The sequence below is a fragment of the Macrosteles quadrilineatus genome, unplaced genomic scaffold, assembly GCF_028750875.1.
Source record: "Macrosteles quadrilineatus isolate MER2022 unplaced genomic scaffold, UCM_ALF_1.0 Scaffold_4__1_contigs__length_99947679, whole genome shotgun sequence".
Lineage (NCBI taxonomy): Eukaryota > Metazoa > Arthropoda > Insecta > Hemiptera > Cicadellidae > Macrosteles > Macrosteles quadrilineatus.
In genome coordinates, this window is record NW_026542597.1 from 26962432 (window position 1) to 26982798 (window position 20367).

The window sequence follows — 20367 nt, forward strand, 5'->3', positions numbered from 1 at the left end:
CAATAGTAGGCCTATTAGGTAAAAATCTTCTTAAACTATGAAAACATTTGAAAGTGGGAAAATACATCGGAGTTAATTTCACTCTGGTCTTCTAAATAGTTAAAAATTGACCATTGTTATGCAGCAAAAAGAATTGGTAGCATAAAGACAATTTTTGCATCTTGGTCTAAAATCTGCTTCACTCGGGATCGTACAAGGATCGTACCAAGAAACCCCAATACTATACTGCACCACTACTCGATACTATCAATACTATATATAACTACTTGGCTAACCAGAATTAATTTTCAATTCATTACACAACCAATTTTCAATCTTAACTTGATATAAATATCCATAATTACTATTCACAACTTTTACGTGAATTAATTTACACTCTCACTTAATTATTAATCTCACTTTCATTCTATCTGATTTCAGAATACAAACAATGTCATTTCCACGTTCCCACGATTCACACAAGTTCAAGGTTGTGCTGGATGTCTGGTTCCCATGTTAGCTACTACCCACGCACTTCGGCATACACGCTTTCATTTCACATTCACGCATTTCTCTTGTTCCCAGTCCGCCGTTCCACCAATCCACTGGTCCCAAGTCCACCGTTCCGTCCTTGCGGAAGGGCGCTTTGCCGGTCACTTTCGTCCCTTGTTAGTCTACTCGATGAGGCGAATCGGCCTAAACGACTATCATTGTAGACGGCAAATCATGCTAGAATTTCCCTATTTCCTGACAGTTTTCACGTTTCCACATGAAAATGGAAAGTATGAACGTATAGATTAAAATGTACTAGAGGTCGTCCAGTGGTCAAAACTCGACCAAAAATAATGTAAAGTGCAGACTTCTCTATTTTCACACCACGCTGTAAATAAAACATGTGATTGCATTTTTTTCCATTTGTTTTGATTTTCTGTTTACATTTCTTATTATTTCGTCACCACCATGGAAACCCATAAGCCCTTGTTAGTTATTTTTCAAATTTCAAACAAATTTTTTGCTTATTTTGAGCCTATTTTAGTTTATAAAGGGATTCTGCACATCTACAGGAAAATAGATAACATTCTATAGCATTTTAACAATATGCGTATATTTTCCCTGCGATGCACACGAGCTGAGAAAAAAGGTTTTAAAGAAACATGATTGCCTATTAATATATAGATTGTTGAGTGAGAAAGTGAGAAAATATTAAGCTTATAGTTGTGTTTACTTACATACTTAAAATTACGGCAAACAAAATAAAACACACCCAATTAAAAATAAATTTTTATAAAACAACAATAGAACATGCGTTTATAACACTTATTGCTCATATATTCAAAATACAGTCAAAATAAATATAAACTTAAGTCAATTAATATTTAGTAATCTCAAAACAATCCATCCATACGCTTTCAAAGAAGTAAAACAATTGCATCTTGGAGAATACGTTTTATAAGGCTAAGAAGTGGCTAAGATTGACATAAGAGAAGGAATGTATAGAAAATAATTTAGATTTATTTTAAAATTCGGTATGGCAAAAACTATTTTATGACTAGCATCTTAAATTAAAAGAGTAATTCGGTGGGCATTATTAAGGCCAAGGAGAATAGATAGCGAAGGTTAAATCGATCATGTATAATGTTAAAAAAGAAAAAGATGTGTGCAATCAATTTTGCATCCAGAATTTACTGTTTCGTTTCCAAGTGGTAAGAAATTCAATTGGTGCGTTTATAGTCATACAGAAAATTACGTTTCGGTTTAGAGTCCTAATTTTGTAATGACTTCTTTTCCAGCATTTTTACTCGTAAGCTCTATTATACAAACGTGTCTTACAGCAACTTTCTATAAACGGTACAGTTACTTGCACTGCACAATATGGCAATAATGGAACATGTTACAATGGCGATCGATTTCGATCATTCCAGTAATCTTTTCAGACCAAATTTGATCGCCATTGCAACAACTTGTATAGACTATATTTACCGTCTTGCGAATGATTTCAAGTGTAGATACATAGTAGTATTGCTTGGGAAAAGCCAGAAAAAGCTGTCTATAGAACCAAAAAATGTCTGAATAACATACAATACGATTCATAACTTCTGGTATTGTTATTGAAAACTAATTTAGCTAGTTTTAATCAGCGATCCCACCCAACTGGCATTATATTTTGGGCCGATACGGTTATAAAACTCGCTACCGATTCTCCCTAACACTTATATCATCACAGTATTGATATCACTGTTAAAAATATCACTGGATATTTCAAATAACAATGTAATAAAAACTAGTTAAAATGTATATTACTTTTAGTGAGCATCACACAATAACTAATATTATTTAATAAAAATAGTTCCTATAATCTCTATCTCAAGACACTGGCAAGCTTATAAATTCGAATGTTAAAAGTTTAAAATCATAGATTCGTAAAAATTTAAATAAGTTAACAAATTTCTTACTTACACTAACTTAGTTTAATTGTTCGCTAACATAATTTGGTTTACAATTGTACAATATTTTCCTCTGTACCTTGTTCAGGGCATATTGAGTTAAAGATGTGTTTTTTACACTACTTGATTTGTTCACATAGATCGCAATAAAATAGTGTTTAGTGGTGTATTTTTTATTAGCTTTCAAGTCAATTTGCAAAAATATAACTGATTTTGTCTAAACTTGGCAAATCTGTTTGATTTTTTGTGTCGGATATAATTTTGGCATAGGTAGTTATAACTATGTTGAAAGAAGTATTAGGCTTTTTTAGTTGACGTTTCGTAAATACGAATGTTGAATGAATTCAAACAATGAAACACAGTTACTATAGATGATTTAGTAAAACTGTGACCTTTGTCAATAATGTTAGTTTAGAGAACAAGTCACCGTCTAGCTAGTCCATCTTTAGTTAAAACATTGTGTTGTTAGCCTCCGGATCACTGGTAAAGTAATAAATTCACTTTATAATAAATTCACTCGATAGGCATTGCTATATATATTTATTAAAACATTGTTCATCCCATGATGTTTAAAACCTAAAAAAGCCTCCTAATTTCTATGGTTTTTAAGATCCTAACCCTTTCTAATAGTTCCGAGATAGTAATTTAAAACGTTATGTTTTTGTCAACGCTAGGATATCCACTGAATGTTAGATTACTGATATACCAGAATGAATTGAATGAATCTTCAGTGAATATAAGCTTTGACAGTAGAAACAAGTAGATATAAAATTGTGATGTTAAAGTTGAAACCAGTACTAGAATGGAAATGGAACGAGTTGACTTTTATAGATGAAATGAGCCACCGTCAGGGTCTACAGGTGACATTTACTGACTTTTGTCAAAAATGTGGACCTGGCCGAAAGTAAAACTTACTGTAATCTACGATAACTTTTATGGTACATAATCTATCAATGCATAGCGGAAAAAGAAAGAATTATACCATCATAATTTAACAGTTTTCGATTAAAATGATGGATGTATACATCTGTTCTATACAGGGTGTCCCGTAACTCTCTGGATATATGTATATAGCGTTAAAAGGGGTATTAGCATTGTTTAAATAGTGAAAAGTGGTCATACATTACGCAAATAACTCGTTTCTCTGTAATTATTTATTCATCCTTAACAAGGTATCATTGAAAACTACATAAGATTTCCTAACTTTTTTGTCTCTTGCAATTTTTTTGTAAAGTAAACGGTTTTCTTGAAATTTGGCATCAAATATTTTAAATTTCCGCCATTCCGAAACGGTTAATAATTTGTTTGTATAATTTCTAACGATAATAGGTCTTAATAAGATTAACATGTTTGCAAAATATCACCACTGTATCTCAAACCGTTTAGGAGTTATTCGTTTTTTTTATAAATCCTATAAACACAGACAGACGGAAAACTAGTTATCACAGACCCATGTTCCTATGGTGAAATGTGTTTGTCTTGACCTAAGGAATAATGCTATATACATATGTCCAGAGAGTTACGGGACACCCTGTTTAGTTGGGTTAATTAATTTACAATAAAAAGTCTATGAAATCACTCCTACCATCCACGATTGATGAAACAAAACATGGCTTGACAAAGCTGTGTTACAATTGTTTACCACTGTACACTACTAGAGACTCCGATTCGATCTTACCGTGGCCAATTTCGATTGGATGATCTAAACCCTACTTTGAAAGAAAAGAATCGGTTTTGCGCAATACATCAGTAAAGATACAAATTCAGCCGTGCTGACGGAGCTACTCGAAGCCGCTGCGGTAGCCTCCCTTGCTCCTCATGTCCGTGCTGCCGCGCCTGCTGCTGTAGCGACGGTGGTGCTCACCCCCAGAGATGCTGCCGTAGCTGGAGCTGTATTGGTACGAGGCTGGGTACGCGTCACTCTGCCGCCTGTGTAGCTCACCTACGAGACAAGGAAAATCAAAGTTTTTCTCGAACAATGGTCCAAAATGCATAAACACAATAAATTAGAGGGATACTCTACAAAGCTATGAGCAAATGTTTAAACACTCATGGTGCGCAGTGGCTAGGGAGGTTACAGCTCACACTTAGTAGCTTTTAGACATCTCAGTGCGTTCGAAATATCTGTGTAGGCCTAATAAAAATCTCAATATAAGAGTACCAATGAACTTTTGAGGAAACTACAAGTCACTTTACTGTGAACCATGTACTTGAAATGTTCGTCTTGAAGAGGAACTTTGTGTCAACTATTATAGAGACAATAAACACATCGAAACGTTTTTTAAACATAATGACCTTTTGAAAGTATCAAAAAATATGTATAAAATGTTGAACATTAAAATTGTTTGCAGGGAGGGGGTTTTCTTCAAATCCGTAGAACAATATACTTTTCAGTCACATTTGAGTGGAATTTGTGCACTTTCCTGCTTACATTATTATAAGTCAATATATCACATAATACGTCCATCGCAGCAAGCCAACAGACTAAGTGAGTTTAAATTTATCTGAATTGATTTACACTATTTCCTTTAAAATTTCAAATTTATTCTCTTTTAAAATACATTTTTGTTTAATGAGTAATTGGGTTCACTGCTATAGAAAAGCCATTTTTTTTAAAATCAAATGTCAATAATATAGGATGAACTAAAGAAGATGCCAAATTTGTCAAAATAAATCCTTAAACAAGCAAACTCATGCAGTTTTTTCATCCAGTTTTTACTTCTAGTGCCTCGGACCATAGCATCTTCTCTATAGGCAAATTCGCTTAAACAGTGCAATGTAACTAATTTTGGTTAATCTGATTTTACATAACATTGATTTTTAATAATGATCGAGGCTGAAGAATTTGCATAATTTATCTATCAGGGTGGAGAGCTATTTCTATTCTGTAACCTTTCGGTAGTATTATTTCCTAGAATGCCTACCATTCGACTCACCTAGTCTGTTTCTGTAGCTGTTGCCCGTGATGTACCCGCTCATGCCCGGCGCACAGCTGATACTCTGGGAGGACCCCAGGGGCAGATGACCGTAGCTGCTGCTGTAGTGGTCACTCAGGCCGTTCTGTGAGTCCGCTAGGGTCTTCTTCATGTCCTCGCAGGAGCCATCGGGTTTGATCTCCGAATACATTGATCCTTGCTTGGTGCAGAGTAGGAAGATCAGGACGAACATACCCTGCGAAATGGAGATTTAGTTGGTGCTCGAATATTGTACAAATTTCATAGCCAACCAGTCAACAGTCTCCCTTGTTTACAGAAATTGAATAGAACCCCCGGCTTGTCTTCTTCGGCTTGTAAGAGGCATAGAGAAGTTAGGCACTTCTCTATGTAAGAAAAATGTGATTAATAGGGGTTGGGAAATCCATCTCTTCAAGCTCCCAACCTTCTCTGATTCCATCTTATTTTTGGCCTGGTCACCAAAATGGTTGGATATAATTTTTATTGTATACAAGACATACTTGTATTTATCACATTTTACTCGTATTTAGGATTTGTTGTCCTAAACGCGTATGAGATCAAACCCTTTGTTGCACAATCATTTCCGTGTCTTTTTTTTAATTTTTTTTTATCTGTTACCAAAAATATTAGTCACCGTATCATTGAACAGTTGTGAATGGTAGCCAGTATTATTAAGACGCCTGCACAACAGTGTCGACTCGTAGCAAGCCTATATGTAGCAATGCGGCATCACTAATATTGAAGGGACTGTAGTATAGGATTTTTTTAAAAATTAATTCTTTATGTTTATAACTCTTAACAGCACATTTCAAAACCTATTTTGGTTAATGATGCTGGGTTTGTTTGAATTTAATTTCGGTAACAATACATTGTGTCAAACTTTAAGTTTCTCCTGAGTACACATTTCAGGGTGATCTTTAAACTTTTGTAATTATGTGAGGGTACAAAATTGTGTCGTTCTAATTTATTGTACTAAATAGAAAGTTTTGAAAGCATGCCGTACTTTCCTGGAGAATCAACCATCACGCTCAAAAGAACCTTGATTTAAATTAAACCGTTTTCTACTAATCCATAAAGATGATAAAGCTACAAGGTTGAGTCCCTGATTGGACTATGGTGAAACAATAAGTCGTATGTAATGTTCCAAAAAAAGTAACACAACTATTATATCTACACAATGTTATGTTCTACCATGTTCTACATAACTAACTGTGCACCTTAAAAAGTAAAACCTATTTTAATATAGACAGCTTATTGAATATAATATATCAATTAATTTTAAAATTTCTATAGCAGCTGTTAATCCATTTTCTGACTTGACACTTTTTGAATGCAACACTTACCACGACGCCACTGCAGACGACGATAAACAAGGTGCTGTTCCGGAACCCGACGGTGTCGAAGAGGATGCCCGCCACAGAGGGACCCACGAACGCCCCAAAGGCGAAGGTCGACGTCCAGAGTCCGGAGATGAGTCCGTAGGTCTCCAGGTTGTTGGGAAATCCGTGCGCTCTAGAGAGAAAATGGTCAAAATTGAATCGTTTGCTGTTAAACATACGTTTCAGTGTAGTACAATAATCGAGCTACTGTATCTTCAATTCATAGTAAGACCTATATTCCAAGCCGATTTTATTTTTCATTTTATAGTCCCCAGAGGCCAAAAACACTCTAAAAATCCATTTATATCCTATGTTTTAGATACTGAAGTAGACCTGTCATCTGTGTGGTCCAGCTGTCATCAATAATTTATTATTCATATAGCACCCTTTCGAAAGGGTGAAACTGTTAACATAATACTTACGATCTGACTTTAATGTTACAGTAATCAGTAAGAATTTATTTCAGTTTTGTTTGGGTACAATTTTGGGGATTTTTTTTGCTTAGTGAAACATTCGTTTTTACTCTTAAATTGATTACAGATTAAACATAGGCATAGGAAGTCTACTAATAGTCAAAGACTATACTGAATTTCACTATTTTTGTATTAGTGAAAGGTTTATAGACTTAATCATTTAATAATTATATTTACTAGCAAACCTCATGGCTACGATTCGTTGGGGCTTAAAATGATATTCATTATGCCTTTTACAAACAGGCGGCTTCAAGAGTGAAGGTATTGTTATCTTTTCAACTATAGGTCAGTGGATCCTTATTTTCTGATAAAAATGCGACAAAGAGTATTTATATAGGTTTTATATTACAAATCAATAAGCGATTAGATTTTTTTAATTTTATGCTATCTATATATTAAAAGGCAAGCATGTTTGTTTAAAACCTTGTTTCTAACCTCGTGTTTATCACAAGGCAAATCTACGCACATTGTACTGTTAGAAAAATATTTTCCTGTAGGTGTGCAGAATCCCTTTATAAACTAAAATAGGCTTTAAAATAGGCACAAAAATGAATTAATATTTAAAAAAAAATTACATGGGCTTTATGGGTTGCCAATCTGGTAACAAAATAACATCAAAATATAAACAGAAAATCACAACAAATGGAAGAAATTCCAATCACGTGTTTTATGGGGTGAAAATAGAGAATCCTGTACATTACATTTTGGTCAAATTTTCGACCTCTGGACGACCTCTAGTTCATATAAAACTATATGCAACTACCATGAGACATAAAGAAATGCTTTATGGTATAGATCATTTGAATAATTTACGGGTTTTTTAAGCTTATGATCTCTAATAACTAAAACACATAAAGTTTTACAAAAGTTATACTTAAAGGATATATTAGCAATGCAATATAAGGCGATGAAATAGATAACATACATGGCGTCTTGTAGAGCGTCAGAGAAGGATGAAACGAGTTGTGCCGCGATGCCTAGACCATGGATCAGCAAACCTCCGATCACTACCAGCAACAACCTGTATCACACATGGGAAGCAAATGAAAAATACTGAATGGAAATAGCTATTTGTGTATTAAGAGCACAAAGTACGTCATTACCGCTCGAGAACTGTAGAAGCTCTAGCTGAGCTACATTTCAAGAGCAGCAATGACAACTGTGAAAAACAGCTGATTAGTGAGCAGGAGCAGGAATGATAAATTCCCGCTTTAGAGCTATTTTGCGCACACACAACACGATTAGTATTTTAAACGTGTCTTACGGACCGGTACAGATAATATCATTTTTGATTACTATTACTAACACTCACCTCCCTGGAATTCCTGGTAGTCCTCACTGGAATTAGATAAATCTTTTAACGTTGAGAACATTGGTACAGTATTTCAAATGAGAAGTACATATGTGAGATATTGCTCGGAATATTGATAGTTCGAACAATTATAGTAATGTTTGTTCCAACAAAAAGGTACAAACATTACTGTAATTAATCAAAATAAATAAATAAATACTAGCCAAACTGAGGGACACAGCAGAGCTACATTCATAAAGTTTAAAATTCCACGTAGGTTTGTGGTAAATAAATAACTATTTTAGTACGATTTTAACATACTTCTGTTACCATAGGGGTGGACACGTGTCAAACAATGCCATAAAAAAAATGCTAAGTTAGTTCTCAATCGAAAATTTAAACAAAAGAACTACTGCATCAAGCCTATTTACCCTAACAGGTTAGTAAGTATACTACAATTAATAGTATAACATTTTAATGTATTTTTCAAAAGATGTGGATGAATTCTATTGGGAAAACAGAATCCTCATCAAATTTACCATTAGGGACCAGACTTATACTGTATAAATTAGCTTATATAAAGACTAGGCGTATAAAATAGAGGTACTTTATATTAGTTAGTTATATATCAACATACTTGCTTGATCCCGGGGGTGGGGCAGAGAAATAAGGCGCTGGACCAATCATTTGGAAGCTGATGATAAGAAGAGCACAGCCAAACAGGGCGATGAACTTGGCCTTGACTTTCTTATCAACAAGCCAGCCGAAGAAGGGGGCGGTGACGGCGTAGGTGCCTCCGTTGATGACGAACATCACCCCCAGAACCATCGGCTTCAGTTCGAACTGAGTAACAAGGAGTTTATGAGAGGAAATCATGTATGTAAAATTATCTTAGACGTTTTAGGTTCAGTAATGTTCCAGGATACCAAAGACACATAAAGATATCAAGATAATAATTAATTATTAGCTGTATTATCAAAAAAGATTAATCATAAAGCTAATGCAATGTAAACAATGGTTGTGGTTTTCATAGTTTGTAGATAAATATGACACAGAAATAGTCTATTGCTCAAGAATTATTGAACAATTAAAAGATCATAAGTTTATTACAGGCATGGTATATAGTAAGTAGAGCAGTAGGGACAATATGTTTTGTTCCAAAATTTGCTATGGAATAATTGCACTGATATCTATTTACTCATTGAGTTTATACTAAAATATATTCATTTTACGATTAACGAATGTGTTTACAGTTTAGGTAATCATTTTTCTTAGAAGACATTAAACACTCCATCTTGATGGCTATGGTAATTTAACAATAATACCATTGGCTTTTGGATGTAGGGTAGATTAATGATCTAAATGAACCTGCTATAGAAAAAGTATATTAAAAACAATTTTTATCGTAGTATTCAAAGATTATCACTTAAGATTGGTGGCTGAGTACGAAACAATCAATGATTATCAGCAATCCTCGAATGTCAAGTTTAACAAAACCAATTAATTGTATTATCAAACTGACCACAGGTTTAAAATGGGAATAGAACGACTATAGAATGTTCTTCTAATCATTGCCAAAGATTATAAAGTGAGCTTAGAGAAATAATACCTGTCTGAGGTGAGGTTCTAGGGTTGCTGTCAAGAATCCAATACTCATGGAGGTGACAATGATGCTACAGGCGGCCAGGAACACGCCAGGAATACGGAGGACTTCTAGCAGACTGGCTAAAACAGAGTTTGTCAGTTAATATGATATAATATCGGTTAAAAAACTAATAATGTCATTAGGGACTAAGAGGGTAGTAAATAAATAAATAAAACACACGTCAATACCTCTTACATACCTGGCAAGCTGTAATTGAACCGCCACGATTTTTATTGCCGTCCCGAGATACTTGAACCGCCACGATCATTAGAGCGGATTATAAGGTTCAGTTTCGTAGGGTTGCAAAACAATTGAACCACCACGCGGGTTCTGCCAGGTAGCGAGGGAACTTTTCGAAATATTTATCCCTCCAATTTCCCTCATTGATATAGGATGAGAAAGAGATAAGAGTTAAGATTCAAGGCTACTGCCAGAAAAAAATATGTTGTTCTTAGTAGGTACAATAACCCAATGTAAGTATGGGTTCAATAACAGCCGGGCTGTGTCCGGGCACTGTAAGCGAGCCCGGGCGGCCTGGGGCGAAAATCGACCCGGGTCAAAAGCGTCGGCCCGGAAAGGAAGGGTTCCCCAAGGAGGCCGATGGGACAGGGCTATACAAGTCGCACGGGGCTGACATGGGTTGGCGACATGGCCCGGGCCGTTGTGGTCAACCCGTCCCTACCGGGAATGTAGAAAATCAGCCCTGGCAGCCCGGGTGTAGAAAATCAGTCCGGGCGGCTCGGCTTTTTCGCAACTTCAGTTTCGAATCTACCTTTTACACCATCGTACTCAACGAATAAATCTGGTATAATAAAAATAAATTCTTAGTTGAATATTCGTTCAAATTATCCAAAGACTTCTGACTCTTAAGAGATAAATAGATATAGCTTACATACACATTCTATTGTTCTTTGCAACAAGATATTGTACAAAGATTTTAAGCTTATCTTGTACCCAAGTCCTAAGCGTATAACCAATGTTTTCTCCCCCTTACTTATCCAACTGACTTTTGTGTTAGGTTAGAGCACACACTGTTAGTTCAGATTCCAATATTAGCAAACGACATTTACACAAGCACACTAATGATGATACACTTTAGGGTTACCTCCAGAATGAGGTTCAACCTCTCGGTCCCCGTGGTCCGGCAACACACAGAAGGTGATCACAGCAGACATGAACAGACAGCTGCCGAGAACAAGGAAAGGGAGTTCATATCCTCCCAGCTGCCAAAACAGAACAAATATTATAAAATGCCATACTCAAAATATACGGAATCCACATATAATATGTTTCAGTTGTCCTAAAAGAATATCCTAATGTTCTAGCCGCTTATTTTTCATAACGTTGTCCCCTTATCTTCGTGGGTGTGTGTGTGTAAGGCTATTTGATAAGTAGACATACAGCCATGGGTTTCGAGCCACCGAAACATGGCATTATGGCATGGCTAACCCTATGGATGATTTACCCACGGTCCGTATCTGAGCCACAGACGTCTAAGTGCGACGTTGTAAAGAATTCGGTCATATCATGTTCATATGGGTTTTCTTGCGGTAAACATTTTAAACACAGAAACAACTTTCTTTACTTAGAATACCTACAGGTTTTCCTCACCTGATTGGTACACAGATCAGGGTAGGCAACAAACACTTTGTGTAGTATTTTGTCTTACCTAAAACCCCATCGATCATGGTGTTACAGTAACTAAACCCAGGAATCCTGGAAGGAAATACCTCACCCAAAGGCATCCGTGATGATGATTGGTTCATTGGAAACTACCTAAGAGTTTGTAAGTAAAAACATACCTGGTATAAAGCACCTCCAACTGTAGGCCCGACGATAAGACCCAAGCCGAAGAATGTTTCTAGAGAAGCCTGAAAAGTGGAACAGATTTTTAGTTTTTTTTTTTATGAAAACGAGGTTAAAGTTTAACTAATGGTTATAAATGACCAAGCATGGTTATAAAAGATCTAGCAATGAATATGTATTAACTTACAAAAGTAGTGGCGACGTTGTCTGGGAACTCCATGGCGATGATGGCGAAAGATGCAGTCAGGAAGGCGGCGTTGCCCATAGCCTCTACTATCCTGATGACGAAAGACAGCACGATGAAGGGGTAGTGGCCCTCAACCCGGTCTAGCATCCTAGACATAACGTTGACAAATTAGTAATGAATTATAAATAACACTTTTTTCGTTAGTATCTAAAAAGTGGCATTAATTTTAAGGATCCCGAACGCTCTCCAATGAAAGTTTTCTAAACTCTAATGGTTCTTGTGGATATGCCGCGTATTGAACCCACCCCTCTTGCACCAAGACGCTAACCACCAGGCTAACGAAACAACTCAACAATTTATTAAATTCTATGCCAAACTATAAAGGTTTTATAGTTTGTTTTGTGTGAGCAGGCACTTTTAAAAGTCTAAGTTTGGTGTATTCGAAATCGTCCACAAGTTTGAATTACAAAATTATGAACACTACTCCTTTTATGGCAATAACAAATATTGATTTACTTATTCGTCTTAGGCATCATAATATTTAATTATTTGTTCATATTTATCACTATAATGTGTAGCAGCATTCGTTATTCTTTCTTACTATACTATATAAATTTACGATTCGACACAATGTTTTGACTGTTATTTTACAGCCGTTCAAACTATAGCTACAACGTACATAGCCATATAGATGATCCAGAGATAAAAATACATATTTAATTATTTAATGTTTATGATGGTGTATGGCAGGGGCTTTGTGATAGATGGTTGTATTCATTTGATATTTTATTTTAAATCATATTGTTGGCCAATAATATCCATGAAAACATACACTTCGCATATATAATAGTTCCTTTATCGTACTATAATGTACACATTTTATTCTGAAATGTGTTGTTATTACTTATAATGTTTAACAAACAATCACTTGTTTCAAACAAGTTTTTTTTTGTGTTGTGAAAATTGATCTTATCCACTGTTTTCGTATGGCCATGCAATCCAAGACAGATATTGAAATATTTAATTGTTTGAGTGTTTGTAGTCCTTGTCATGTTTATTATTGTTGTTGTTCCACGAATTTGTCAAATGAGATGTCATTGTTGTTTCCGCAAATAAATAAACAAAATAGTCATATTAAGCTTCAAGTCTGTGCTACATTTTGGATATCATTTTAGGCAACAAGTACACTATTTAATTACAAGAATCGACGGCAAATAGCCATCGGTCAAAACCCTATCTTAGTACTATCTCAACTTTGAACTTGAACCCTGCCCTTAGGTTGACGATAAGGTACAGACCGAAAAAGCAGTGTTTTTATTTATTTTTGTTATATAATGAATGCGACGCTACTTCAACGTGCCCTGGTTTTTCGCTTTGAATTGGAGCGAATCTCGATTGGAACCATTTGATTTGAAGTACAATAATCAGAAATTTATATTAACATTTTCCCACAAAGCAGTATCTTCTCGTGATATCTGATAATAAATTGCAAATTATAGCTTATTGGTAAGAAGCATGGTCCATAAATTTGTAAATCATGATAATCACTATTAACTTCTGTTCACTTGAACTACATTGTTATTTTGCTTTCTTATCATTGCTCTACTTCTCTAATCACGGGTACTTAAAACTCTTATTTAATAAGTTTTTGCTTTCTATAAATGTTTAAAATACTCTAGTTTACAGAGCAGTAATTTATTGTAGTTGCACTCTAAGACCAGTCATGTATTATAGCTTTTATAGTAAATTATAATTATTAATACTTACGAGTATGTGATACCTAATCGGGAAAACTTTATTTTATCTTACAACGCTTGGTTTTATTCTTTAAGGTAGATTGCTGGGTTTTATTCCATGGATTTCATTTATTATTGTGATGTAATTTTTCTCTCTGTACCATCCAATGCATTCATATGGGGGTTATCAATAAAATGATCGGGTAAATTTAGTACTGTGAGTACAAAAATGTTTGAACGAATGAAATTTAATAAAAATAAAATGAAACTATATACATAGGGTTATTAGAAGCCCTTACGAACTCAAACTACTAGACAATTTACATATTCGAATTGTCTAAGAACAGAAGATTTTCTGAGTTTAGACATTTTGTAACCATTATGACAAAATTTTGTTTACAAATAACCTATTTTACTGCTATTGTTCTAAAATAAATATAATGAGTTTTATGGCAGTTTCAGAAATACATTAAGAGAGTTTGAGACTTTGGATCCTACAACTTAAGTAAATCGTAATAGTAAATACTCGCTGAAGAGTAAATAAAAAACTTCTTGAACTGGACAAGCTTAAAATCATTTTTACAAATCCTGATTAAGTATTGTGTCTGTAATTTCCACAGTCTACCTCAAAGCTAAAATCATATAGCATATTTAAAATATTTTTGCAATAGAAACTCACACTTAATTTATAACAGTTAAGCAGCCGACGTGCTGCACAAGGTGTTCTAAACGTTAGTAGATAACCCCAACATAAATAGTAGTTTATCAAAGATTTGTCTAGAAGAAAGACTGTACCCGGATGTTATCGAACAAACACTTGAAAACAACCAAACTTGTGATAACTGGACCAGAGGTCGGTTATGGGATTGTAGACGACGCTTTAAATATCGATTGTTTTGGTCTTTTTCACCAATATTTTCATTACAATCTATATCAAACTGTAAATAACTGCAAAAATCTGAACAAAAGCATTATTCATTGAAAATAACTGTTGTTAATCTATATTTACAACAGGCAAATATGCCTACGACTCACTCACTCACTCACTCACTATCTCAAACACTACAACTGTAAGGACTTGATAATTGGCATAGAAGCAGTTAATTTAACTCATTTTTCAATGGGAGTACCGACTGTTATACAGGCAAATTAGGTTAAATTAGTTTTAAGCATGTGATCCCAAGTGAAAGGAGATGTAGCAAGGATAGTAATCTGGCCAAAAATATTATGAAGGTTGTTCCGGAGAAGTAGGTCTAAGGATTAGCAACTCTAGCTCTTGGTGGTAGTAAAGATAATGTTGTATATGAAGAAGAGCTCCTTTAGATTAACCTTAAACTAAGGAGATTTCACATTCCTTTGTAAAATATGAATCTCGTTTTTCGTGTTATTTCATGTTGGTGGCACTGGGCGCTAGTGCTGTTGAAATTTGGTTTCTATAATTTTTTGGGTTGATTATTGCTTTACTGTTTGGTTATATAACTAGTGGACGAGTTATTGTTTATGGTTAAATTATTTTATTTGACTAAATGAGGTTTCAAATAACCGAAATTACACTAAACAAATTGTAAACAAAAACACGACCTCAGCGCTCAGCGGCACTGGACGGAACTAACAATAAAATTGTCTTCAGATGATCCATAAGGATGACTAAGGGAGTATGTTTAATCTAACTTCAGCAGTCACATATGATTAATTTTGATGATAAAATTACCATTCATGTTACAATCGAATTTAATCATATGTGGCTGCTGAAGTTAAACAATAGATTAAACCTACTCCATTAGTAATCTTATTTAAATATCTATCTTATTTAAATATCTATCTTATTTAAATATTTATATGGATCCTATTTAAATACATTTAGTTTTCAGATCGTACCCGTAATATGGTTTTAACTCTCTATCGGATAAAACGTTTCGCTTTTATCCAATTTCCCATATAGAGAATAAGCTATTACTGTAGGTCTTATGGTAAGACCTGGACCCGGGACCTATTAACGTTTTTCCCAGAGGCTTAAAACATTATTGATTCAAATTTATGTATAAATATATGTGTCCGTTAGTAAGATAACTCAAGCAAAAATAATCTGATTTTGATGAAATTCAGAATACACGTGTAAATCTACATGTATTCGCACGAGTTCGTGAACCAGCATGATTGGACCTTGTGAAAGGAGGTAGTTTTATGGGGTAAAAATTGGGTTTTCCCATTTTTACCCTAAAATCATGAAATTTTGAAATTTACTTCTTACCTTTATGAAGTGCTTAAAAATAAATAATTTAGTATTTTGAAGCGTTATTGTATGCCTAACGGTTACGGAGAAAATGGAAAAAAGTGAAACAATTTGTATGTTATTCTTATGGAGAAGAAATTAAATGTCGTAGTTTTATTTTAATAAATTACAACATTCCGATAACAAACACCTCATTAAAATCTTTCTAACGATTTTGAAACGATCAGTAGTGTATAGGACGAATAAAACAATAAAATGTTACTCATCATCGTAATAACTTAAAACTAACTTAAGCTTCCGTCCAAATATTATAACTTACCCGAACAGTATGGCGCATGTTCCAGTAGTGAATATCCCACCGTTGAACATCAACTTTGGGCCAAACCTATGTAACTGGAAAAGAGAAACGTTTTAGGAGAAAGCTTCGATTAGAACTACCTCTATTTAAAGAATATCTTTTACAAAAAGTATTGTAAAATCTAACAACTAATTCCGTTACTGTTATGTACTTACTAACCAGTTATACATAGCTCTACAAGATGCAGACAAAACAGGGTACCACAGTCTGACGTATCTAAAGTATTTTTTCAAGTAAATAACAGGTATCTCTAAATTCTTCTAATGAAAAATTCTAAACCCTAGTCACCTTTTTTAATATTATAATAATTGTGTTATAAACATATACACATTGAAATACTATGTAGAAATGTGCATTGTAAACAATTTGGAAATTACAAAAAAAGCTTAAAGATTATTCGAATTTTAAGAAAGAAAATACTGCATAGAATATTAATTAAAATATTTAAAAATTTAACACTATAATATTCTTGTCCGAGATACAGTGTTAGTTGGGTTAAGATTTAAGCCAGAGGAGATAATATGTAAAAGTATATAATATTCAGAGTAAGGAAAAAAATTCTAGACTATTTTCACTCAACCAAAAAAAAAAAAAACAGTCACTTAAATTAGGTATATTCTTAAGTTAATCTAAAGGGAAAAAATAAACAATTACATAAGAAAGAAGATTACCTGCATTAACTAATGGTTTACCAAAGTAACCTCACAAACATTCTCTATGCCAGATGGTCAATATTAATCCAGTATTTATATTTAATAATTTCGATTTTGTCAACTGCACTATGAGATCTTAACAGGGATGCAGTGGTATTCTAGCGATGAGTTCAAAAATGGCAGGCTTATTATAAAACTTTTTTATGTTATGTGAAAAATAACTATGTTTTGTACCCAAAACACATCAATATAAACAACACCTCAATTGCATGCTTGTTTTAAATTTATTTTATGCATAGTTTACTAGATTCGTACTCACATAGTGGCCATATAGAGGACTAACTATGAAGACTACTAGCTCGAAGACACCGAACACAAGTCCATACTCCGCAGCTGTTGCACCTTTTTTCTCCGCCTGTAAAAGAGGAAGAAAAATCATAGCTAAATAGCGTAGTATATTTTTATTTGTAAAATGACGTTACATTTGTCGTTCGCTATTTAATTGACTTTACGCTATACCAGTCTAGTAATTTGAGTTATTCTTAATAACACATTTGTGTCGCAAGTTTTGACAAATATTAAAATATATGTTTAATATTTATATTTCATGACATAGCATGAAAACCCCGATTGCCATTTGGTCGTACCAAATTGCATGTTACGTTTGTTTATAGATAGCGGTTCCTACTTTTATTTTATTATTAAAATATCAAATTTGGGACTCTAATATACAATTAATATCATTAAATGTGTGAAATTAATATGAAGAAGAATTGAGTTTGGTATGATTAATGTGTAATATGTTTCTTTGTTAGCATTTAATATGGTTTGACCAAACAGTTTCAGTTTCATGGAAACACATACTACACAAAACAGCAATTAACATATGTTGGCTAATCGAAATTAAACAAACACAACTTTGATATATTTTATCAATCAGTCAATTAAGATGGGTACGCCGTCTAGGTGCGTATTTCAACCCAAATATGAGTGAAGGATGATTTTAGAATGGATAGTGTAGTTGAATCTTTGTAGCTTTGTTACTGACCAAGATCAGCTGTTTTATTATCCAGGATCATTTATTTAAAGCCCAATGATCAGGAACAGCTGGACCCAAGATGTATGGAGTAAAAGCTTTTACTCCATGCATCTTGAGCTGGACCGAGTTCAGAACGTTCCGAACCGTCAAAAAGCTACTTACTTTTCTCAGGATCGTCCGAAATTTGATTTGATTGTAGACTCTACTATACCTATTACATGTTTAATTGCCATCACTTTTAGGCCTGCTTATTATTTACCATACGTTTGCTGTTCAAATTTGACAGCCTATACACTTGAAGGCAAACCTAGTTTTGTACGTATTTAGTAATGCAATGTAGGCTATTGTGTCAGACTTCAAGCGGCTTTTGTTTAGTTTTATCACAGTTTTTCACCATTTGGTTTGTAGTAATCTAATACACTTTAATTAGTAAGTTACGATATGAATACTATGCTGGTTAAAATATAAACACTACGGCTGCTACGTATTGTCCAACCATTTTACGTGTAACATAGACTGTTGATTTATTTAGTTACTTTTAATATTTGTTGATGATTCGTTTTTGTTAATACCATCATATTTGTTTTTAAATAACAGACTTAAGGCTTTAATGATATGCTTGAAACAACTGTTACACAACATTATTTGACAGCTAAAATAGCAGATAAAAGATTTCTCCTCATATATTTCTTAATATAAATTAGCCAAAACATATGTATGTTTCTGTCCAATAATTAATGTATATCTAAAAGTTTCCCATCAGTTTTTGCTAGTTTCACCAAATTAAAAACTAGTTCCTATCACTTCCTATCCATAAACTGTATCTTCTCTTTAGGTATTGAGAAAAAGATTATGAGTTAATAGCAAACTGTAAAAGATCCCCTCGCGTGGAAAGAAATAGCTGACATTACTGCATACAGAAGTTGGTGATCATAAAAAATACGCTAAAAAGGCTTTAGATTTTAAAATAGGGTAAATATCCGAAATATCCTTGTTCTATCATAATTCAATAATAAAACTCTTGCTAGGCGAAACCTCAATACGAACATCTAGGAAAGTCTAAGACCTGCGCTCTAACAGCTAGCTTAGCCCTTAAACAAACTATGAAAACATATTATCACAGTATAGTGTATAACACATGAAATGTTCTGTCATTAATAGAACTACGGATTAGCATTACTCTACAGTAAACTTATTGTCCTCACGGAACAATTGAGGGCAGTTTTTGAGTTAAATTTGTCCGGTTTTCATAGAGAACATTTTGTTCTTTGCTCTTTGTTGGTTTCTTACCCACTTTCAAATTACATTATAAGTACTTTTGAAAAAAATGAGCATCTTTTTGTATTTTGTCTAAAGATCAAAGAGAAGACTGTAAAATGTACCCTAAAACATTAGAGAATGATTTAGTCAAAATCATTGCATTAAAGTGTAATTGGGCATGAAACATAAAAAAAACAGGCTTTAGGCTTGATACTAGGATGAGAAATCTTCTTGTACAATCCAATACTTTGCTAACAACACTGGTGTTTGGCAAGATTATAACCCAAGCCTCGTGACCAGAAGGTCTCACCCTAAACTAACCTGGACCCATGGACATTAACGCGATCTTTACTCAAAAAATCCATGCTGTATGGAAAATTCTATGACTATAAGACCTCAAAACACAAATCGAAACACATAAGATTCTACATCTATCTTACCTCTTGAGGATAAAACGGTGCCTGCAGGGAAACACATATTGCATTGCAGAAGTCCGCTATACTGAACACGATGAGGGTGCAAATCTGTCTTTTGGAGAACCTCTTTACTGGTAACATTTCACTATATTTACACTATGTACAAATCTTTACTCCGAAGCACCACTGTGGCCACTGCGGTATCAGAATGACTACGGACTGCCCTTATCTCCAATCCGTGACCTTTGACCTCGGCTCCTCGCCTAGATACACGTGTTTTCCCGACGTGGAAACTTCTGTCGTATGACAATGGATGTTGCATAAAGGTTGGGGGGTGTATGGGGAGGATAGGTGTAAGTTTTGTGGACGATTGTTTTGACGGTGGAGTTGCGATCTTAATTAATGTTACATTCTAAGGTTGTTGTAGTAATTATTTCTGTGATTTTTAGTACACGTATAAAGGAATTGCCTAGGTAATAATGTGAGATAATGTCAATAATGTGAGAGAGAAGAA

At 34.2% G+C, this 20367-nt stretch overlaps 1 protein-coding gene across 1 annotated transcript; it reads right to left on the bottom strand.

Annotated features, from left to right (window-relative positions):
* Positions 1-1244: 1244 nt before the first annotated feature.
* LOC128993299 (MFS-type transporter SLC18B1-like) lies at positions 1245-20055 on the bottom strand. The gene is made up of 12 exons (XM_054417105.1): positions 19878-20055; positions 17458-17553; positions 16447-16520; positions 12159-12306; positions 11968-12036; positions 11271-11388; positions 10130-10245; positions 9158-9363; positions 8155-8250; positions 6721-6889; positions 5360-5594; positions 1245-4365 (listed from the first exon to the last, which is right to left on the bottom strand). Exons 1-12 carry the CDS (start codon positions 19992-19994, stop codon positions 4205-4207), a joined length of 1605 nt encoding a protein of 534 aa, XP_054273080.1. The 5' UTR covers positions 19995-20055; the 3' UTR covers positions 1245-4204.
* Positions 20056-20367: the final 312 nt, after the last annotated feature.

Excerpts from the sequence above, each read along its gene's own strand:
- LOC128993299 (XM_054417105.1), bottom strand. The coding sequence starts at position 19,994 with ATGTTACCAGTAAAGAGGTTCTCCAAAAGACAGATTTGCACCCTCATC. Across the intron at positions 9,364-10,129 it reads TAGAACCTCACCTCAGACAG|TTCGAACTGAAGCCGATGGT; the intron begins GTATTATTTCTC and ends CTTGTTACTCAG. Across the intron at positions 4,366-5,359 it reads CAGCTACAGAAACAGACTAG|GTGAGCTACACAGGCGGCAG; the intron begins GTGAGTCGAATG and ends CTTGTCTCGTAG.